Genomic DNA, 24,309 nt, shown 5'->3' with positions numbered 1-24,309 from the left:
TTCTCTGCTACCTCCCCATCCTATATTTAGCTCCTTGGTCTCCCATGATCCTCCTCTCAATCCACCAATTTGCCAAGTCCGCTTCATCTGTCAGCTTAAGAACTCTGACCAATGCCCAAGTTCCAGTCATTAACAATTATTCAAAAAAGGAATGCACTTCAAAAGTGCAATGTTAAAATAAATTTATTATTGAAGTATATATGTGTCACCAGACACAATCCTGAGATTGATTTTCTTGCGGGCAAACACAGTTAATTCAAGAAGCACAATAGAATCAATGAAAGACCACACCCAAAAGGACGGACAAAGAACCAGTGTGCAAAGAGAACAAACTGTGCAAATTCAAAAGAGAAAAAAATAATAAATATCGAGAACATGAGATGCAAAGTCCTTGAAAGTGAGTCTATCATTTCCAGAAACTGTTCAGTGATCTGATCCACTCTGTACTTCCATTCATTCTGAAAAATAATGTTTTCAGATTTATTTTTTCCTGTTGCTCAACAAACTCTCAGTCCAGTCTGTGTATAATTGCTTATCTCCTTCAGACATTGGAGACATTTGCCCCATTGAGTCTAAATCTGACAGTTTATGCAGTGATACCAACATCCACAATCTATTCGGAAATTCCCATCAGTTCCTCTCAGGCTGTACTGAATAAATGTACCATCGGTACGGTTTAAAATGGCCAATTAACCTATCTGGGCTGCACCTTCAATCCTGATGTGGTCTCACATCACTTGCCTTTTCAAAACTATCAGCTGGGATTCCCCTCATCATCCCTATTTATCGATCAAGAGACTCTGAAACTTGGATGAGACAACAGGTCCAGAGGGGGTCGAGTTGCAGAGACAGGGAGGGGTGTGTGGTCCAGAGTGGGGTTACAGAGAGAGGGAGAGCTCTGCCTGAGAGTCCTATCCCACTGTGCAGCAGTCCCTAGGCGAAGCAAAAATAATGTCACTGTTGGTTTGAATGGGTTAATCATTTGTGAATACTTCCTCATTTTGTTTCCCTTTCTTGATTTAAGTGTTCTCTTCAAAAATGTTATCCACACAGTGCAGATGCTGCAGGAGAGGGCAGTGACCCCTGAAGTGTCTGTCTGATTAACTCTGGAGACGAGGAGTGGACTGATCCTGGGTATGTAATTCCATGCTTGTAGCCAACTCTGGCAAGAACTTGTGGATGTGAGACGTTGTACAGACTCTAATTGTTGGTGAACTTTGTGGGGTTCTACGTCCTGTTTATTGGTGAACTTGGTGGGGATTCTCAATTTTCAGCTTTATCCAGGACAGCAATGGGCTCTCCAGCCCTCCACACTCCTGCTGTCTCATCTGCCCTTTTGCCAGCTTTATGTCTGTATCCTTCTGTTCCTGCCCATTCTTGTGCCTGTTCCAATGCCTCTTTAACATAACTGATTTCTGATTTTTTTTTTAATCAGAATGGCTTGGGAGCATGACTTAAATATACCTTTATCTGATGAGGTTTGGGACTCGATTCTCAAGTTGGTTAACTCAACTTCTCTTTGTGCTCGCCACTGTCTTTTACAGTTTAAGATTGTTCATAGGGCTCATACGTCCAAATTTAAATTATCTCGATTTTATTCTAATATTAGACCTCTTTGTGATAAATACAAAAGTGGCAAGGCTTCTCCCATTCATAGGTAGTGGAATTGTCCTGGGCTAGAGAAATTTTGGAGAGATGTTTTCTTAACTTTATCCTGTATTCTGAATTGCCACTTAGAACCTAACCCTTTAATTGCTCTTTTTGGTTTTTTGGGTGAGACAGATAAACGTTTGAGTTTGACTAAGCGTCGAATATTATCTTTTGCTTCTCTTCTGGCTAGAAATCTAATACTTCTTAGATGGAGGGATTTTGCCCCACCCACGCATGGCTTAACGATACCATGTCCTGTCTTGAAAAAATACCATGTCCACATCCTGTCTTGAAAAAATTCATTACTCAATTTTTAATTCGGACATAAAGTTTCATAAGGTCTGGGGAACTTTTATTGAGTATTTTCATAACTTTCCTTTTGATTAAGTTTCTTTTTCAGTCCCTTGTCTTCAGTTTTTTTGGTAGTAAGCATTATTATCTTCTGTTTTTAATTGTATTTACAGTTTTGGCATTTGAATGTTCTGATGTATGTTTTCTCCATTTTGCTCTGTTTGTTCTGGAGTCTTTTTTTGCGGGGGTGGGGGTGGACACTAACTTTACACAACTTCAATTTGGGTGCTTTTCCAATGATTATATTCTGTATTATATTACCATTGTATGTTTATCTTGCACTGTATTAATTTCCTATTTCGCTCTTGGTTTTTTTTTGTAGTGTTGTAGAAAATGCATTAAATAATCAATAAAAAAACATACTGAATGGATCTTGTTGGGTCACCTCTAGCAATTCATTCAAAACTAAACTGGGAGAAAATAATTTCCTCTCAGACTCCCTTTGAAACCCCTCATTGGCACCTTCACCCTGCACCCTCTTGTTGCTGACACATCAGCCACGACAAAAATACATTCTACAACCCTCTCTGTGCCTCTCCTGGCATTCTAATCCTATCAGATCGCCCCTTGTCCTCCTTCATTCCAGAGAAAGAAAGAGTGAGGGAGGAGGGGGAAAGGGAGAGAGAATTGGAGGGGGAGAGAGAATTGGAGGGGGAGAGTGTGAGAGGGTGAGAGGGAGAGGAGAGAGAGAAGGAGAAGAAGATAACTAACAAGATCTATATCGCAGTAAAGTTGATATACTCCAATCCAGGAGGTGTTCTAGTGATCATCCCTCTCTGTGCCTCACCTAGCATTCTATTCCTATCAGGTTATCCCTTGTCCTCCTTCACTCCAGACAGTGAGAGGGTAAGAGAGCAAGAGCTGGGAAAGAGCGAGAGGGTAAGGGACAGGAATAGTGAATGTGAAGAGGGAGGGGGGGCCAAAGAGAAAGGTGGGCGAGAGGGGTGAGAGGGGGAGAGAGACAGAGGGTAAGAGAGATGGAGGGGAGAGAGGGGCGAGGGGGAGAGAGGGAGGAGGAGGGGGAGGAGGGGAGAGGGAGAGGGTGAGGGAGAGAGAGGGCAAGGGGTGAGAGGGAGGGGAAGAGAGTGGGGTGAAGAGAGATAGAGTGAAAAGAAAGATGGAAAACAAGCAATGTGTCTCAGTAAAATGGATGTACTCACATTCAGGAGGCGTTCTAGTGATCAACCCGCTCTGTGCCTCTCCTAGCATTCTATTCCTATCAGGTCACCTCTTTTCCTTTCACTAAAGAGAGGTAGACAGATATATATAGAGATATATATTGTAACGTGGTGGGCAAGAATGAACATGTATTAAATTGAGTCAGGTTTTATAAACAAAAATAAACATGTATTAAACTCTGCTCAACAAAAGTGAAAAGTAAACATACAACTAACTTAACTGGAAGTTAACTGCTATATGGCAATTTAACAAACAGCCAAACCCTGGAATAGTTCATAGAGTAGTAAATTCAAACACAGCCCTAAAGTGGTAGGTTCAAAAGTCCAAGTGATTTATACAGTCTGAAAGGAGAGACTTCCCTGAAAACTGTTTTCTTCGAAGACGTGACATTACTGCTGATCCCAGCTGTGAGAAGCCTTGTCCAAAGAATTCATGATGAAGGAAATAATACGGCTTAAAGGAACTGACCTTTTTGCTGGAGGGTGAAAACTTCCTGATCTTGCAGGGGTTATCTCAGATGCAGGCCACTATTCCTGAATGAAGATTCAATAAGTTCAACCCTTTATAAACCACAGAGTGACACCAACTTTGCTTAATCCTTCAGGTTCCCGTACATTGCTGAGGTCTTCACTCTCCAATACTAGACTGCAAAGGCAAAACAAAAATGCAGAAAATGAGAACTGGCAGCAATTTGTGAAACTGCTGGCAATAACGTTTGCACCTTAAAATAGAAAGTAAAACTCCACTTTAAAACGAAATTGCGTCATGAGATGAATACGCAGCAAAAATAACTAACAAACTAACTAACAAACTAACCAACAAACTAACCACATGACAACATTGGTTTCCCCTTATATACCTATAGGAACATGCCGTCACGTGACCTCACACAGGTGGGAAAATTACATCATGTGACACACTGGTTAGAAAACTACATCACTCCACCATCACAAGACAATTACATCATGTTCACAAGATACTCAATTACATCATGGTCATAAGTCAGTCACAAGATACCCAAGAGGTATGTAACACCTCCCTCCAAAAACGGAAATTTGGTCTGCTATGAGCAAAATTTTAACAACTAGCTATTTACAAAAAAAAACAAATGTATAAAATCTACAACATGCACAATGTGCACAGTATTGTCATACAGCATCTTACAATCTAATATATAGTAGGAATGTTATAAACGTTAAAATAATTCTCCATAAAAAAATTGTATTGTACAATCAACATCTAGACAGTCAGCAATCACAATATCCTTGCCTTTAATATGAGTTAACAAAATATTATAATCCTCTAACATCAAACTCCAATTCAGTAACCTTATATTTTTTGTTTTTCATCTTACTCAAAAACACTAATGTATTATGATTGCTCTAAACTACGAGTGGTTTCCGAGTTGTACACACAGACACATCAACATGTTGTAAAGCCAAAACAAGGATTAATTCCTTTTCTACAGTTGAATAATTTATTTGATGCTCATTAAATTTCTTAGAAAAGTTAGCTGCTGGATGATCAGCCTCATCACCCTCATCCCTTTGAATTAACACTGCTCCTGCAGACTCATCACTAGCATCTACAACTAACGACCTGAGCACAAGTTGATGGCATAGCATAATTTTCAATTTATTAAATGCCTCCTGACAAAGCACTGTCCACATCAACCTTTCATCTTTCTTCAAGAGATTAGTTAATGGAAGGGCAAAGTCAGCAAAATTCTTACAATATTTTTAGTATTATCCTACCATTCCCAAGAATCTTCTGAGAGTCTTATTACCAGTTGGAGTGGGGACCTTTAATATTGCCTGAGCATGAACTGATTTACGTTGACCTATAACATAACCAAGGTAGGTCACAGTGGCATGACCAAATTCACTTTTAGCTAAGTTAATAGTTAAGTTAGCTTTTGAAAGCCTTTCAAATAGTTCCTCCACCACAGTAATATGTGTCCCAAGTATCATTTCCTGTAACTAAATCATCACTATAGGCATCTGTATCTTTTAACCCATGAATCACAGAATTAATCATCCGCTGGAAAGTACCTGGAGCATTCTTCATCACAAAGGTAAGAACATTATATTCATATAACCCAGATGTGTTTACAAATGCAGAAATCTCTCTGCCTCTATCTGTCAATGGAGCACACCAATGACCTTTTAACAAATCAATCTTTGTATGGAACTTTGCTTGTCCAACTTTGTCCCTACAATCATCCACTCTAGGGATTGGATACACATCTATTTTTGTTACAGCGTTCACCTTCCTATAATCAGTACAAAACTGAATGTTACCATCTGATTTAGGCACCATAACATAAGGTGAACTCCAATTCAAATTAGAAGTTCTAATAATATTATTCTCTAACATATACTTAATTTCTTTTTCAGCAAGTTCACATTTTTCTATGTTCATCCGATATGGATGTTGCTTTATGGGTTTGGCATCTACAAAATCTACATCATGTGAAACTACTGTGGATCTTTTAGGAACGTCTGGAAATAAATCCATATATTTCAAAATAACTTTTTCATCTGCTGCCTCTGCTCTGGCTGTAAATGAACTAAATTCTCATCAATATTGTCCAGAAATGTTGAGTTTGGTAATCTGGCTGAAATAATGTTGGGTTTAAAATGAGTTTCAGATGAATCATCCATTAAGTTCTCAGTGGGATCAGACTCATTATTAGTAACCACAACAGTCATAGTAGCGGACTGTTTTTCATTATATGGTTTTATCAGAATTAAATGGCAAAGCTTGACATTCTTCAATTTGGTGTTTTTAATCACATAATCCTCGTCATTAACTTTAGATATAATCTCATAAGGACCATGAAATTTAGCTTGTAAAGGGTTCATTTGCATCGAGAAAAGAACCAACACCTTATCTTCAGGCTTAAATGAACTAATTTTAGCTTCCTTATCATACCACGTTTTCTTTTTCTCCTGAGCCCATTTTAAATTTACCATGGCTAAGCTACAAGCTTTATGCAATCTTTCCAGAAATTTCAAAACATAATCCAGCAAATTAGTATATACCTCCTTATTAATCCTTATTTAACAAGGCCAAAGGTCATCTAACTCTATGCCCAAACACAGGTTAAAAAGGTCTAAAACCTAATGATACCTGTACTGATTCCCGTACTGCAAATAAAAGTAAACATGCACCCTCATCCTAATCCTTTTCATTTTCCACACATTAAGTCCTAATCACGGTTTTAAGGGTAGAATGGAACCTTTTCAAGGCTCCTTGCAATTCTGAATGGTATCCAGTGAGGTAGTCTGTTTGGCTTCCAGTTTATAAACTATCTGCTGGAACAACCCAGACATAAAATTACTACCTTGATCAGATTGTATTTCCTTAAGCAACCCAAAATAAGTAAAGCATTTTATAAGAGCCTTTATTACAGTTTTAGCTGTTATATTCCTGAGTGTCATTGCCTCTGGAAAGCTACACGCAGTGCACATGATGGTCAGCAAATATTGATGGCCAGTTGTAGTTTTTGGCAATGGGCCTACACAATCTACAATAATTTTGGAAAACTGTTCACCAAATGCAGGAATGGGTTCCAGTGGGGCAACTGGAATAACTTGATTAGGTTTACCGACAATCTGACAAGTATGACAAGTTTGGCAAAATGTTGCCACATCTGTTCTTAAACCAGGCCAGTAAAATGATTTAAAAACCTTGATCTCAATTTTCTTCACACCTTGATGGCCACCCAAGGGCAGACTATGAGCCAAAGTTAAAATTTCACTCCGATAAACTTTAGGAACTATTACCTGGTGAACAACTTCCCATTCCGCACTAGCAGGAACTGTAGGTGATTTCCACTTCCTCATTAACACCCCATTCTTAAAATAATATCCTACAGACACCTTCTCAATTTCACTATCTGTATGAGCTTGCTCTTTTAACTTAATAATCACAGGGTCTCTACTCTGCTCTGCTATCACCTCCTTCTGATATGATAACTAATTTAACCAGAAGTTAACTGCCATATAGCAATTTAACAAACAGCCATACTCTCGAATAGTTCTTAGAGTGGTAAATTCAAACACAGTCTTAAAGTGGTAAATTCAAAAGTCTGAGTGATTTATACAGTCAGTAAGGAGAGAATTTCCTGAAAACTGATTTCTTCGAAGAGGTGACGTTACTGCTGATCCCAGCCGTGAGATGTCTTGTCCAAAGGATTCATAAGAAAGGAAATCACACGGTTTAAAGGAAATGATCTTTTTGCTAGAGGGTGAACACTGCACAAACACTCCTGATCTTGCAGGGGCTATCTCAGATGCAGGCCACTATTCCTGAAAGAAGATTCAAGATGGCGGTGTGATGCTGCTTGCAGCAGCCACTCTGGAGCTGATTATCTGTTATTTGTGAAGTGGAGTGCCGTGCGCAATCATAATTGGATGAAAAACAGACATGGGAGCATAGAGGAACATCTAGAAATCTCCAGGAATATCTTCTTCATTGCTGCTGCTGCACCTGAGGTCCGGGTCTCTGCTGGGAAGAACAGGCCCCAGTCCTTGGGGTCACGTTGCCAATGGCCGTTGGTGGGGGCAACTTAATACGCTCGACAGAGGATGGTGCTCAGAGAAGCTGTGCTGGAGGGGATGGTCGGAGGTTCGACGGACTTGAAGTCCACTGTAGTCAGGTCGTTTGCAGGGCCTGCTGCGTCTGCGAGGCCAGGTTCAACAGCGCTTTCATTGTGTGCTGCATCTGCGAGGCTGAGTCGGGCAACGCAGCGGGGTTATTTCCTTCTGCTGCCTGCGTGGGATCAGCAGTCAATCAGGACCCTGAGGAGTTGTGGAAACTGTGTTGTGGTTTCTTTCGAACATATAGTCTTTTTAACATCTTTGGACTATTTTTACGGTGCCCATGGTCTGTTTTTTTGTCAATTATGCTATTGTTTGCACTGTTGTAACTATATGTTGTCGCTATGTGGATTTGTGCATGTCTTGTAGCTTTAGTTTTTGGTCCTGTTTGTCTGGTGGATTTGGAGCTCCTTTCCGGGGAACGCAATAAGATAGTAGTGCAATATTAATACACAGCAGCCTCTCCGGAATCTGGATTGGGGATTGCCAAACGTTATGTGGATTTTCTGGTGTAGTCTGTTTTGTCATGTGTTTTTGTGATATCATTCTGGAGGAACATTGTCTCATTGTTTAACTGCATTAAATTTGTGGTTGGTAAAAGACAAAAAACTGAATCTGAAACTGAATAAGGTTGAGCCTTTACAAAACCACCAAATGACACCAACTTTACTCAATCCTTCGGGTTCTCGTACTTTGGTGAGGTCTTCACTCTCCAATACTAGACTGTAATGGTAAAACAAAGGTGCAGCAAACAGGAACTGGTAGCAATTGGTGAAACTGCCAGGAAAAGAGAGTGGGAGAGAGAGAGAGTGGGGGAGAGAGAGGGGGAGGAGACGGGGGGGAGGGGGGAGAGAGAGGAGAGAGAGAGAGCAGAGAGAGGGGGAGAGAGAAAGGAGAGAGAGAAAGAGAAAGGAGTGAGAGAGGAGCGAGAGAGAGAGAGAGGAGAGAGAGAGAGAGAATGAACGAGTACTGAGGGAGCATCACACTGTCAGAGTCAGTACTGAGGGTGTGCCACACAGTCAGAACAACAGTACTGATGGGGTGGAAAATGTTGCATCGGGCAGTCCCATTCAACAGATTCTTGAGATGGTTCACTGACACCCGTCCACTTGTCCATACTGTGGGTGGAATGAGTCAGTGTACACGGAATGTGAGAGGTTGCTGCCCCTGGTTGAGTTTCTAAAAGGGTCACTGAGTAGATTTTGGCTGCATTTTAGACCCATTCTTCTCATGTAGGGGCACCTAGTCTGGAAAGGGGCAGGTAGAAAGAAGGATCTCCTGGTGAGCTTTGTCCTGCACCTGGCCAAGATGGTCATTCACGGGTAAGTGTGTTAGAAAATGGAAAGTACTGCCCAGACCAACTGCCTGCCACTTTTGCAAAGATACGTTCATGCCCCACTGACCTTGTAGAGGGAATGTGCGGTTACAATGGACACATTGGGAGACTTCCGGGAGTGGTGGGCCTTGGGCTATTGACTGCCTAATAGAAGGTAGTTACCATAATTTAATGTGAGTGTATTCTCTGTCTTGTAAGTACTGAAAGTCCATTCACTGTGTCTTCGTAAAGTGAAGAAACATTAATAGTTTTGTAACAAAAAAGGGAAGTACTGAGGGAGGGCTGCACTTTCAGAAAGAGAGTACTGAAAGAGTGCCACACTGTCAGGGGGACAGTACTGAGGGATTGTCACACTGTCAGAGGGACAGTACTGAGGGAGTGTCACACTGTCAGAGGGACAGTACTGAGGGAGTGTCACACTGTCAGAGGGACAGTACTGAGAGTGTCACACTGTCAGGGGTACAGTACTGAGGGAGTGTCACACTGTCAGAGGGACTGTACTGAGAGAGTGTCACACTGTCAGGGGTACAGTACTGAGGGAGTGTCACACTGTCAGAGGGACAGTACTGAGGGAGTGTCACGCTGTCAGAGGGACAGTACTGAGGGAGTGTCACACTGTCAGAGGGACAGTACTGAGGGACCAGAAGAGCACAAAATGCTCCAAGTGTCGTGCACCAACAGTTTTAAGATAACATTCTAACGTTAGTTCTCACTGTCCTGACCAATACGTCCATTGTACCAAATACCTCCTTCACCACTTTGTGTCAGTTTCCTGTTCCCTTCTGGTTCACTGGGGCCCAGTTCCTCTTTCATGTGTCCTTGTTTTCAAAGCTCCCTTTAAAATACCCAGTACAACATTAGAATGAATTAGAAGTGTGTGGGATTACTAATGGGAATAGTGTGGCACAGACTGGAATCTTCTTGACTCTCACACTGATGCTGGTAACATGGCAGTTTGCTGGAGATTCATTGTAACTAGATTCTTTTTCAGTCTGAAGGCGGAAAACTGACAGAATATGCTGGATCTGAGAACAATCGGAAATGTGTACTTCCTCCTGCCACTTCTTCAAGGTAAATCAGCAGCAGCTCGGGCAGCAAATTCCTGATTTTCCTCTAGTCTGGCTGGTGTGACACTAACCAGGGTACTCAGGGCTGAGTAGGGGGCTGGGCTGTGTGTCCGGCTGGTTAGCTGAAAGAGCCAGAGTCATACAACACATAAACAGGCCATTCTGCCCAATTTGTTCCTTCTGACCAAGATTCCCATCTGAATTATTCACAAACACAAGAGATTCTGCAGACGGTGGAAAGCTCAAGCAACACACACAAAATGCTGAAGGAACTCAGCAGGTCAACAAGCAGCTCTGGAGGGGAATAAACATTTTGGGCCGAGTCTCTTCATCTAGACATCTGGTCACCTCTGCTTCACATCCTTCTATACATCTCCTCTCTGTGTTCCTGTCCATATGTTGTCCATCTACCTATCTCAACAACTTCTTCTGGCACCTAGTGGCAGAGACTCAGACCAGAGGGCATATTCTTTGAACAGAAATTATCCTTTTAGAACAAAGAAGAGGAGAAAATTCTTTCTCCAGAGTGTGTTGAATCTGTAACATTAGTTCCCACAGATAGCTGTGGAGGTCAATTCATTAGGTGTATTTAGTGCAGAGATGGATAGTTTCTTGATTTGTAAGACCTCAAATTTTACAAGGAGAAGGCAGGAGAATGAGGTTGAGAAGGATAAAAGGTCAATGGTGAGAGAACGGTAGAGCAACTTGAAGGGCTGAATGGCCATATTCTGCTTCTGTGTCTTCTGGTTTTATGCTCTTATATATTGTTCTCTTGCTTAAGAAATTGCTTCTCGAGCCCCTATTAAATCTCTCCCCCATCATGTTAAACCTGTGCCTCTGTAGTCTTGAATTCCCAACTCTGGGAAAAAGACTGAACTTTTGCCCTGTCTATGTCTGTTATGATTTTATACACCTCAATATGATCACCCTGTATGATACACTTCGATGAAGAATGTCCCAACCAGTTCAAACTCTCTTCGTAACTCAGACTCTCATCAGTGTAGCGGAAGCAGCTTTAACAAGCCCAGCTGATTGGTGAACAGCTTCACAGAAACATCACTGGCTCGATAAAAACAGTCAGTGACAACTCAACAGTGTTGGTTCAGTCTTGCTGACGGTGGAAATGTGTGAAACCACGGGTGTTGGGCAGTTGTCAGAACTCGACTGGTTAGTTTCTCGATATCACACATCAACAATTGGCTCCCATAGTTCAAAGTTCAAAGTACATTTGTTATCGGAGTATGTAGAACATATACAATCTTGAGATATGTCACAGAGCAGCGAGCTCAGCCTTGTCCCCACCCCGACACCCTCACTTTCTCAATCTGTCCCTGCACTTAAATTGCCAAATTTTGGGTTATTTCTTGCTCTCAGACCTGAACCATGCAGCTTCAATAGATGCTTGGTCCTGGACCCGGGCCCCACCGTTTCCACTCTGCCTTCCCTCCATTCACATCACCTCTGTTCTACCGCATCAAATTGCCTCCAAGTCACTCCAGTAATGGCCAAACATTGGTTCATTCCCCTCTCTCAGGACCAGGTCCAAATGTCTCGATTCGACCATTACAGGCCATGTCACAACTGTCCTGTACTTCCCAGATTTGACACCGCAAAAATACCAGATCGTACAGGCAGATCAAAAGATCAACTGCGAAAGGAAGGTTACAGGCTAGTGATCGCTGTGATCGTATCCGAGAAAAAAGTGTGATTAATACCGTAATTTATCATTTTGTTGGCTTTGCTGTCAGCAAGTCGTCTCTGTGCTTCACCAACACCCTGTTAAACCGGAAGAGTAAAATGAAGCTCCATAGAGGGAGAATACCACAGTGAAGGGCAGCGCTGAGGTAAAGTCACTCTGTGTAAGGGACAGAGCTGACGTAGAGCTACACTGAGTGAGGGGCAGTGCTGAGAAAGAGTCACACTGTGTGAGGGGCAGTGCTGAGGGAGATTCACACTGTGTGAGGGGCAGTGCTGAGGGAGATTCACACTGTGTGAGGGGCAGTGCTGAGGGAGGGTCACACTGTGTGAGGGGCAGTGCTGAGGGAGAGTCACTGAGTGCGGGGCAGTGCTGAGGGAGAGTCACACTGTGTGAGGGGCAGTGCTGAGGGAGAGTCACACTGTGTGAGGGGCAGTGCTGAGGGAGAGTCACGCTGTGTGAGGGGCAATGCTGAGGGAGATTCACACTGTGTGAGGGGCAATGCTAAGGGAGATTCACGCTGTGTGAGGGGCAATGCTGAGGGAGAGTCACACTGTGTGAGGGGCAGTGCTGAGGGAGAGCCACACTGCCGGACGGGTGGTACTAAGGAAGGGTCATACCGCTGGATGGGTGATACTGAGGGAGGGTCACTCTGCGGGATGGATGGTACAGAACGACAGTCACACTGCCGGTCATGTGTTAGTGTCAGCTGTCTTATGTTCCAGCAGATTCAAATCACTTTAGTGTGATTTTCTGTGAAGGTAAATGTTAACTAGTCTGCAGTATGAGCAAGACATTGCTGTGGGATTACTACATTTTTTGAATGGACAGATTGTGAGAAAGTTGCACTATTAGAGTGTGAACAGTCAATATGGACCCCTGTTTCAGTCTGTCTGAAACCAGCATCTGTGGTACTCGATCATAGCCACATTGGCATCCTTGTACCTTTGGGAGTCTGACAGGAATCACTTAAGCAATAATGATCCACATTCATTCCTAGATACATTAGAGCTGATAGATCCAATGTAGTAGATGGATGGAAGGAGCAGAGACAGTGACACGTTGAAGAGCAAACAGGAAGTGATTCTGAGTAGAGGAGAGGAAACCAGTTTCGACCACTCTATTTCTTCCTGCATGTTAGACGACACCCCGTCGATGATTCTTCCTGACAGTGTTAGACCAACTTCATTGGTCCTGAGGCCAATGAGACAACAGAGAATGAACCTGCTCCACTCCACCCCCATGACTACCACATCCCCTCCATCTGTGATGAGACCTAGTGGGTTTCTTTGTGTCTCCTACACTCGGTACACACCATGTCCACATTGCAGGAGTGATACAGGGGGTGGATATTGAGTCTGGTTTGTTCACAAGCTGTCCATTACCAAACATTATTCATTCTCTCCTCAGGCACAGTGTCGAATGAGTGGACAGCTGACAGACCATCACAAGTGACAGCACAGAGAGGCTTGTGTGCCCGGATTCCATGCCACTACCATTATCCATCAAGTGTTGATAAGTCGTCCTGGACTGGTATCTGGTATAACAGTGACAATTCGAAATCTCAACATATAGCCGTTCACTCCAACGATCACAGTCAGGAGAAACAGAAGTTTCATTCTCGGGCACGTCTGTCTGGAAACTTGAAAGATGGTGACTGTTCCCTGGTTATTGACAACATCAGCCAGAAAGATGAAGGGTGGTATTTGTTCAGGATTGAATTTGTCGGAGGTAACCGCTACAACTATTACCCTGCTACGCAGCTCCGTGTCTCTGGTAGGTGTTCTGTGTGGTCACTCAACAGCAGACATTCAGCAGTCAGTGGGGAATAATATAAACCTGTACTGGGTCCATATTCACATCGTCACAACTCCTGATTTTCAGGAAACTTCCAATTCATTCCCAATGCAGCCTCTGTGCTTTCAGTTTATTGACTGTTACTAGGTTATGAAAGCTAATCTATGTTATTAATCATATTGAAGTACCACTGACGTGGACATGAGAAGTTCTCCAAGTTACGTGCAGTTTCTTGGTGAATTGGACATTTCTGCATGTGGTAGTGTTCAGCTTCCCACTGACCCTCCACTCCTTCTCGATCTCCTCCCATCTGCACATCATTCATTTCCATCATCCTTTGTGTCTTTCAGAACAGTAATGAACCCCACACTGTTCAACTTTCCCTCACACTCTACCCTCATTGTTCAGGGATCATCCTGTAAACACCTTTTCTCTTGTGGACCTGGAATTTCTATCTGAGCTGATGCATCTGGTGATATTGAACTAAAAAGATCCATTTCTGTGTGTTAGATTTCACGGATAAACCCACGATATTCGCTGCTGAAATTGTTGAAGGAAAGTCTGTGGACATAACCTGCATCTTCAACACCACGTGTGATGGAACTTCACCCACCTTAACCTGGGTCACTCCCACGGATGTACCACCATCAGTCTCAAGCAGTGTAACTCGGTGGCACAACACTCTGACATATACTTCTGTCCTGACCATGACCCCAGCGCTCAAGCACCACGGGCAAAGTCTCACCTGCAGAGTCAGATACCCATCTGTTTCATCGGAGCAGACCCTCACACTAACTGTGAAGTGTAAGTATGGGGATCAGTTATCATAGAGGTACAGCAATATTTCACAGACAACACAGAAATATTCCACAACTTTCAGTATGATTACTAAATTAACTAGTTAGTGACAAATGGTACCCCAAAAATTCATGAGAAGGCCATAACAGACAGGAGCACAATTAGGCCATTTGATCCATCCAATCTGCTCCACTATTCAGTCATGGCTGATCCATTTTTCCCCTCATCAGCCCCACTCCCCAGCCTCTTCCCCATAACCTTTCATGCCATGGCCAATCAAGAACCTATCAATCTCCACCTTAAGTACACCCAATAACATGGCTTCCACAATTGCTTGTAGTAATAAATTCTAGAAACTCACCAACCTCTGGCTAAAGAAATGTCTTTGCCTCTTTGTTTTAAATAGACACCTCTCTATCCCGAGGCTGTGTCCCCTTGTTCTAGACTCTCCCACCATAGGAAACATTCTTTCCACAACTACGCTGTCTAGGGCTTTCAACATTCAAAAGATTTCAATGAGATCCCTCCCTTCATTCTCCTAATTTCCAGCAAGCACAGTCCCAGACCCATCAAACATTCCTCATATGATAACCCTTTCCTTCCCAGAATCATCCTTGTGAACCTCACCTGAACCGTCTCCAATGTCAGCACATCTTTTCTTAGATAGGTAGCCCAATACTGTTCACAATGCTCAAGGTGAAGCCTCACCAGTGCCTTGTAAAGCCTCAGCATCACAACCCTGCTCGTACATTCCAGACCTCTTGAAATGAATGCTAACAGTCCATTTTCCCTCCAACTCAACCTACAATTTAACCTTTAGGGTGTTCTGCAAAAGGACATCTCAGAATTTTGGAATTTCTCCCTGTTTACAAAATAATCTGCAATTTTATTTTCTTCTACCAAAGTGCATATCCATGCACTTTGCAACATTGTATTTCATGTGCCACTTTCTTGCTTATTCTTCAAACCTTCAATCCTTCTGTAGCCTTCCTGCTTCCTCAACACTACCTGCCCCTCCAACAATATTTGTATCCCATGCAAACTTGGCAACAAAGCCATCATCTAAATCACCTATACAGCTTAACATAAGTGGTCCCAACACCAACCCCTGCAGAACCACCATGTCACTGCCATTTAACCAGATCCTTTTAATCCTATTTGCTGCCTCCCACTAATCAGCCAATGCTCTCACCATGGACTCCTAATTTGGTAAGCATGTGTGGCACCTTGTCAAATTCATTCTGAAAATCCAAATTTACAACACCCACTGCTTACCCTTTATCTACCCTATTTGTCACCTCCTCAAGAATTCTAACAAGTTTATCAGCCAAGATTTTCCCTTAAAGAAACTGTGCTGACTTTATCCTATCTTGTCCTGTGTTACCAAGTACTCCAAAACCTTGTCAATTGTTAGACTCCAACTTCTTACCAACCACAGAATTCAGGCTAACTGCTCTACAATTTCTTTTCCACTGGTCCCTCGTTTGCAATTTTCCAGTCTTCTGCAAACCATCTCTTGATTCTGGCATTGTCCTGGAAAACTGGAAGATTGCATATGTCATTTCACTCTTTAATTGAGGAAGGCAAAAGAAAGGAAATTATAGGACTGTTAGCCTGAACTCAGTGATTGGGGAAGTGTTGGAGTCTATTATTAAGAATGAGGCTTTGAGGTATGAAGAATGAGGTAAGTCAAAGTCAGCATGGTTTCTGTAAAGGGAAATCTTGCCTGAAATCTCTGTTAGAGATCTACGAGTAAGAAACAAGAAACAAGGTCAAAGGAGTGGGAGTAGATGAAATTTACTTGGATTTTCAGAAGACATTTGATAAGGTGCTACACATGAGGCTGCTTAACAAGATAAATGGCATTACCGGAAAGATACTGGCACAGATAGCAGAGTGGCTGTCAGACAGGTGGAAGTGAGTGGGAAAAAAAGGGGCCTTTTCTGCTTGGCAGCCAGTGACTGGTGGTGTTCAAGGGTCAGTATTGTGACCGCTGCTTTGCATGTTGTTTGTCCATGATTTAGATCATAGAATTGATGAATTTGTGGATGATACAAAGTGTAAATAGGTATTTCTGAAGAAGCAATAAGATTGCAGTAGTACTTTTGGAAGAATGAGCAAAAAAGTGGCAGATTGAATACAGTGTTGGGAAATGTATCATAATACATGTTGGTAAAAGATAAAACAGTGTAGACTATCATCTAAATGGAGAGGTTCAAACATCAGAGGTGTGGAAGGACTTAGGAGTCCTCATGCAAGACTCCAAGAAGGTCAATTTACAGGTTGAGTCTGTGGTAAAGAAGTCAAATGCAAAGTTAGCAATTATTTCAAGATATCAACGAATATAGCGAGAAGGCAAGTGTATGGAGGTGAATGGGACCTGGGATCAGTCATGATAGAAAGGTGGAGCAGCTTTATGGGCTGAATGGCTTAACTGTCATATCTTATGGTCTTATGTCAAAGTCCAATGATTCCTGAAAGATCATAACTAATGCCTCCTCAATCCCTATTGCCACCACTTTTAAAACCCGATGGTGCAGTTCATCTGGTCTGGGTGACTTGTGTACCTTTAGGTCGTTTAGCTTTTTGAGCAACCTTCTCCCTTGTAGTAGAAATTGCATTCACTTCTCTTCCCTCACACCTGTCTACATCTGCCTTACTGCTCATGTCTTCCACAGCAAAGACTGATGCAAAATACTCATTTAGTTCATCTGCCATCTCCTTGTCCCCAGTATTATTTCTCCCGCTTCATCTTCTAATGGTCTTATATCGAAGCTCATCTCTATTTTCTTCTTAAATATTGAAAATGCTTCTTCTATACCGTTGATATGACTTTTTTACAAGCATCCCAATCCTCTATCTTCCTGCTAATTTTCCCTTTGTTGTATGCACTCTCTTTAGCTTTTAAATTAGCTTTCACTTCCCTTGTCAACCGTGATTGTACTATTTTGCCATTTGAGTATTTCTTTGTTTTTGGAATACACCTATCCTGCACTTTGCTCATTTTCCCAGAAACTCAAGCCATTGCTACTCTGCTGTCATGAGTGCCAGCATCTCCTTCCAATTTACTTATGCCAATTCCACTCTCATACAACTGTAATTTCCTTTACTGAAATACTGTTCTGTAAGACTTTGCTTTCTTCCTATCAAATTTCAATACTTTATCTTCAGCTTCCAAATCGCCAAATTTACATAACACCCAATCCAGTATAGCTAATCTCCTTGTAGACTCAATGACAAACTGCTTTAAAAAGCCACCTCGTAAGCATTCAAATTCACTATCTTTGAATCTACGACGAACCTCATTTTCCCAATCTACCTGCTTGTAAAATCTCCCATGTCTATCATAACGTTTCCATTTTGACACACCTTTTCTATTTCCCATTGTAATCTGTAGTTCACATCCCAGCTACAGTTTCGAGCCCTGAATGCAACTGCCATCAGGGTCCTTTTACCCTTGCAGATTCTTTACTCAGCCCACAAGGATTCTCCATCTTCTGATCCAATGTCACATCTTTCTAATAATTTGATGCCGTACTTTACCAGAAAAGTCACACCATCCCCTCCGCCTACCTTCCTATCCCACCAATACAATATGTAACCTTGGACATTCAGCTCCCAACTACAACCATCCTTCAGCCACGATTCACTGATGGCCACACCATCATAATTGACAATCTGTAGAAGAGCAAAAAGATAATCCAACTTATATTTCATACTCCATGCACTGAGATATCACACTTTGAGTATCGTATTTGTTACCTTTTTTTGACTCAGCATCCCTAATTCACTGATATTCATCCTGCTGGCTGCAGTTTTGTCCTCTCATCTGCCTGTCCTTCTTGGCAGTCTCACTGCATGCTGTCTTTGTTTTTTTGCCATCCGTCCTATCCAGGCTCCCTTCCCTCTAGTTCACACCCCCCCCCCCCCCACCAAATTAGATTAAACCCTCTGCAAAACTTATAACAAACCTGCCTGCAGGAATGTTATTCCCTCTCGGGTTCCTTTTCCACAGGTCGTATCTCCCCCAGACAAATGATCCAAGAACCTGAAGCCCTGCCCCCTGCATCAACTTCTCAACCGTGCATCTAGCTGCCAAATCATCCTGCTTTTACCCTCACCGGCACGTGGCACAGGTCCATTCCGGAAATTAATACCCTGGATGGCCAGCTTCTCAGCTTTTTGCCTCACTCTCTAAATCCTCTCTTCAGGACCTCTTTGCTTTTCCCTCCTATGTCATTGGTACCAATATGTACCAAGACATCTGGCTGCTGTCCCTCCTCCAAAATGCTGTGGATGTGAACCGAGATGTCCCTGACCCTGGCACCTGGGAGGCAACAAACCATCCAGGTGTCCTGTTCACATCCACAGAATCTCCTGTCTGTTCCCCAGACTATTGATTCCCCAGTCACTACGCTCCCCTCTACTCCCTCTTTCCCTTCTGCACCATGGACCCATGCTCAGTGCCAGTAAACCTGGTCTCCATGCCATTCCTGTGGAAGGTCATCCCCCACAACAGTATCCAAAACGGTTTACTTATTATTGAGAGGAATGGCCACAGGGATGCTCTGCACTGACTGACTTTTCACATGTCCATGTCCCCTGACGGTCACCCAACTACCCCATCCTCCTGCGACATCGGTGTGACCCACTCCCTGTAACTCTAATTGATGATCTCCTCACTCTCCCGTACAAGCCAAAGGTCATCCCCAGCTGCTCCTTCAGATCCCCAACATGGTCTTCATGGAGCTGCAGCTGGGTGGACTTCATGCAGATGTCCTTCCCTAGAAAACTCTAGGAATAACTTCAACATCCAGCACGAAGACTGCACAACGGCCATTTAATCTACATTAATACCCCTGACACAGCAAGAGAAAGGGGAAACTTAACAGAAACTTATCCGGAAACTGACCCAGAGCCAAAGTCTCTTCCCAGCCGAAGTCCTTTGAGCCAAAGCCTGTCACTCGCACTCTCAACAATGGCCGCTCCGCTTGGCCCTTCTCTACTTTTATTTACACCTCTCTGCGCTGCTCCTGGCGCTGATTGGGACGCCGGAATGATACAGAATGCCCGCGAAGCTCTCCTTTTAAACGAGCATCTCCGACCTGCCATAAACCTCCACGCTGAGCGGGGCTCCGCCGCGGACTGGGCCGCCGGCATTGACCGATGCTGAGGGCGCTGGGCTCTGAACCTACCGGGACATCTGAAATAATCTCAGTAGCGGCCGTCAGCGTCTTCCTCCAAACATTAGAACTTTACCAAAGCATCGCTCCTCAACACCGACATCGGACAGGGCTTGCTCCCCACTCACCAGCCCGGAGGCCGCACGCTCAGCAGATGCCGCCTCGGCTGTGGACTCCTGTACGGTAGGGGTATCCTCCAGCTCCGGGGAGACACACTCTGAGCATCCAGCCTTAACCGGAGGGTAAATCCATCCCTTCGTGTGATCAGTGATCTTCTTCAGACTACAAATGTGCAGAGGTACGCAGACCTCCATTTCGGATGTGTCTGCACCCTCCGGCACCACTTCCCCTTTCCCGACCTTTACTGGAACTCAGAGGCCTTGGGCCCCCTCCAGGTCGGGATTAACAGGAACCGTCCGCCCCTTCGCAGGTGTAGAAGCCTCTGAGTGTTTCTTGTTTTTCCTCGTCTTCCTATCTGAACCCATTCCTCATTTTTATCTGTGCCGCGGCCATCACCGACGTCCATCGCCAAGAAGTGGGGGGGGGGGGGGAGCGACAGGAGGAACAAGAAGAGGGGAGCAGCGGGGGAAGTCACAGCGGCGTCGCTTTCTGCGTTGGTAATGGAGTTAGCAGCTTGGCGGTTTCGAATATGTCCAAACAATTTGCATCCCAGGCGGCTGGTAGCCATGGAATCGTGTAACATTACCCCTGAAATTGTACCTGAAAGCATCCCTCGACATCCCCACCCCGCTCCAGCTGCATAAGCAGACGGCGCGGAAAGGAGAAAAGGTGGTTAAATCCCCGCGGAGGTGCCGTCCCTCATTGAGTTATATTTGACCGCACTTCACACAGAGAGCTCTGGCGGGGAGGAGGGCCACATCCGATAGTGGACGTTGGAAATTATAACCATCTGCACGGGGACCAACACCGGCTCCACCATTATGGAAACCCTCCCCGCCTTTAACCCCCTACTCAGGACCAGAAACACAGACCGCAGATAGAAAACGGTCTTCTAGTTCGATTTCGCAGATGCAACAACGCATTCACGACCCCCAACAGTCTTAGCCATGACTTTTAAAGCGTCATTCCTACTGACTGAAGTCGGTACAGTACATTGTACAGCATTTTTCAGGGCTATTAATTTGAAAGGGTGACCCACTTCGCGAGATGTAACTCCAGAGTCCGCATCCTCCGCGCCATGCCGACATCTCGGAGCTGCAGTCTGCCACTCAGTCCGAAATTCGACAGCGCCGCTGAGACTAAACACAGCGAGACCCCAGCAAATAATCTCTCAAAAAGAAACAGTTGAGAGAGGGGAGGGAGATGGGAGTTATCCGTGGACAGGCTGGATGTCCGTCTGGTTGAAAAACCTCAGCGCCATCCGTGCTGCTGCAAAAACGAAGGTGTCTCCCAGGTCAGTCCGCTCTTCCTCCGGCCACTCCGAAGTCTTCCCAATCGCCCTGGGCTCGGCAATCTAAACGGGAGGGGTTTCCGCCGTTTCAAAACGGATTTAATCCGTTCCCGCTCCCGACAAAGTTAAAGACTCGAACTTTGGCAATCAGTCAGCTGCAGCCACTGCTCAGCGCTCGAGAAACACGGACCGAAAACTTCAAAAACCGGGTCCTTGCAGGAAAGAACCCGCTCTAGTTCACTGTCAATATGACACCCCATTCTCCCAAAACCTTCTGGAGGTCTCTAAACCCGAACTTTTAGGATTTTGCCAATATTTTCAACTTTAGTGACTCTCCCTCAGTATTGCCCCTCCCAGTGAGTAACTCCTCCTTAGTATCGCCCCTCCCGCAGTATACTTCCTCAGTATACTTCCTCAGTATATACCTACAACAGTGTAAATCTTCCTCAGCATTTAACCTCCTGCAGTGTGACTTTTCCCCAGTACCCCCCTCCCACAGTGTGAGCCTCCATCAGTACTGTCCCTCCCACAATGTGACCCTATCTCAATACTGACTCATGTCAGGAGTCCTGACGAAGGGTCTCGGCCCGAAATGTTGTCAGTGCCACTTCCTATAGATACTGCCTGGCCTACTGCAATCCAGCAGCATTTTGTGTGTGTTGTTTGATCTTTTATTGTCTGGTAACTGTTGCACTGTTAACCATCTGTTTGTCTTTAGATGCCCCACAGAATTTCTCAATCACTTCTATCAACAGCGTGAACAATTCCTGGGTGAATATGAAGGAAGGGATTCCTACATTGATCCTCTGCTGTGTCCAGAGTTTCTCAGCATCGAACCTGAGGTGGAGACATCTCGGGGACACACTGAACACAACAAGTTCCAGCAACAAGCTGTGGCTGGTGTTTCCTCAAGTGACACCCCAGCAGGCCGGAGACTATCAGTGTGTGGCAGAGAATAAACACGGGACAGCGAAGAGGGCAGTGACCCTCACTGTGGAATGTGAGTGGGTGGAAATTGCCCAAGAGTTCTCTCTAAATTTATTTATCTATTTATTGAGATACGGCGCTGAAAAGGCCCTCCAGGCCTTCGAACCACACTGCCCTGCAATTCCCTAGTTTAATCCTAACCTAATCACGGGACAATTACCCCAGTTCGATACGGGTGTGATCAGACAAGGATATAATGCATACACACACTTGATTGCAACTGCAGAAGCACACATATAGACAACACATGCAAGTACACACTCAATTTACAGATGTGCCTCCAAGATGCGGACATGCTGTCAGACTCAGATTTATGGTGAGACACAGTGGAATTCATGCATTCCACTCACCCTCTCTCTTTGTTCTCAGTTTCTTTCACTCCCCCAGCATTAACCATTTCCACCTCAACCCTCAATTATTGTCCACACATCCTACCATCCCCTGCTCCAGCACAATCCCTTACTCCCCTCTCTCTCACTCCTCCCTGCAGTTCATTCCCTCAGTGAAGCCTCAGATCTCCAAGGCACACAAAGACGTGATGCACAAACAGCAACATATGACCATGTACTCACTTGTCTCAAACACGCATGCAGTTTGTTTATTGTCATGGGCCATCACGGGTTATCAATGCCGTAAAAACGAGCTTCTTGCAGAAACAGCAGAATGTCAAAGCAGACACGATGAACATGAATTAACATACATTTAATCAACGAAATAAATAAAACAATGTGGGTGGGTTCAAGAACCTATGACTGTTGAAATCAGTTATCATCAGACCTCGTATAGGTGTTATAAAGGCACACAAACAGGAATTTACATACGTGCCCTAACGAGATTCAAACATATATGTTTGTAGACAAGAACACAAAATTACAGTCACTTACTCTTACTTGGAGGGAGGGAGAGAGAAAGAGAGAGAATCGTTCAGGACTCATTTTGCGAGCATGCGCACACACACACTCACTCACGTACCTTGGCCCTTACTGTGGGACAGGGTAATCCCACATGCATTGCCTGCTTTCACTCTGTTTGATCTTCTGGACTCTGCTTGATTTTCATGGATATCAAGTGCCACAAACACCAGACACGGGACCCTGGTGATGTTGCTCTGCCCTCCCCAGAGACCTTCAGCACTTCCCCATGTAACCTATCACTCCCCACTTTACCTAACATGGGGGTGAGCAAGGCTGACCAACAGGAAGAATGAACTGACACTGATATCCCACAAAAACAACCTCCCTCACCCCACCCATATCTCCGGTGTCCCTCATCCACCACAAAATGGCTGAGCTTAAGATGCTTCGCTCTTTAGAAGCTTCCAACAGATTGGAGAAGTTCTGAGGATGCTTTGAAAGTGAGAAGGCATAAATGCAAAGAAGATTCACAGTACAAGTTTTCTTATTATACAGCAAACTGTGGAAGCATGTAATATTCTGTTGGGGAGGGGTGTGAAGATAGTGGTGTTTTGAAAGCATTGAGCTAGGCATATGAATGTGCAGGGAATTGAGGGATATGGACATTTTGTGGGCAGAACATGTTAGCTCAGTTAGGGATTTGGTTTCTAGAATCATGCTCTCACCATAAATTCCTGAGCTGCAGGGGCTGTTCCTGAGCTGTACTTTCCCACGAGCAATGTACATTGGAATGCATTGCAAAGGTGGAATGGAATTGATTGCAGAAATCATTCAGGGTTGACATGTGGAATCATGTTCTACACCATGTGTCCTCATCCTTAGCTCTTTATTTGTCTTTATTAGATGCCCCACAGAATCTGTCAATCACTTCTCCCAACAACGTGAACAATTCCTGGCTGAATATGAAGGAGGGGATTCCAACATCAGTCCTCTGCACTGTCCAGAGTTTCCCAGCCTCTAACCTGATATGGAGACATCTCGGTGTCACACTGAACACAACAAGTTCCAGCAATGAATTGTGGCTGGAGTTTCCTCAGGTGACACCCCAGCAGGCTGGAGTCTATCAGTGTGTGGCGGAGAATGAACACGGGACAGCGGAGAGGGTCCTCACCCTCAGTGTGGAGTGTAAGTGGATGCATTGCTACATCTCTAAGTACAAATGAAAAGGCAGTGGAGCAATTTTCCTTCGACACACAATGCACACTCAGTGGCCACTTTATTAAGTACCTGCACACCTGCTGATTAATGCAAATATCTAATCAGTGAATCATGTGGTGGCATAAAATCATGTAGAAATGGTTAAGAGATTCAGTTGTTGTTCAGAGCAAATATATGA

The 24,309-nt window shown here is 44.0% G+C and overlaps 2 protein-coding genes across 2 annotated transcripts in view; both read left to right on the top strand.

The window, feature by feature from the left end:
* Positions 1-24,309, top strand: part of LOC132399117 (sialic acid-binding Ig-like lectin 10) — a 740,957-nt gene that overhangs the window by 479,608 nt on the left and 237,040 nt on the right. The window lies entirely within an intron of this gene.
* On the top strand, positions 1,067-24,309 carry LOC132393822 (sialic acid-binding Ig-like lectin 8). Its single transcript, XM_059969242.1, has 5 exons — positions 1,067-1,134; positions 10,112-10,191; positions 13,294-13,659; positions 14,191-14,484; positions 23,817-24,309. The coding sequence occupies exons 2-5, from the start codon at positions 10,137-10,139 to the stop codon at positions 24,134-24,136; spliced, it is 1,035 nt and encodes a 344-aa protein (XP_059825225.1). The 5' UTR covers positions 1,067-1,134; positions 10,112-10,136; the 3' UTR covers positions 24,137-24,309.

This window comes from Hypanus sabinus, chromosome 1 (genome assembly GCF_030144855.1).
Source record: "Hypanus sabinus isolate sHypSab1 chromosome 1, sHypSab1.hap1, whole genome shotgun sequence".
NCBI lineage: Eukaryota > Metazoa > Chordata > Chondrichthyes > Myliobatiformes > Dasyatidae > Hypanus > Hypanus sabinus.
This window is presented reverse-complemented; position numbering and strand designations above follow the sequence as displayed.

Bases quoted from the DNA above. Each gene is read 5' to 3' on its own strand.
- LOC132393822 (XM_059969242.1), top strand. From the start codon at position 10,137: ATGCTGGATCTGAGAACAATCGGAAATGTGTACTTCCTCCTGCCACTT. The intron at 13,660-14,190 runs GTAGGTGTTCTG...TCTGTGTGTTAG, and splicing joins TACGCAGCTCCGTGTCTCTG to ATTTCACGGATAAACCCACG. The intron at 14,485-23,816 runs GTAAGTATGGGG...TGTCTTTATTAG, and splicing joins CCTCACACTAACTGTGAAGT to ATGCCCCACAGAATCTGTCA.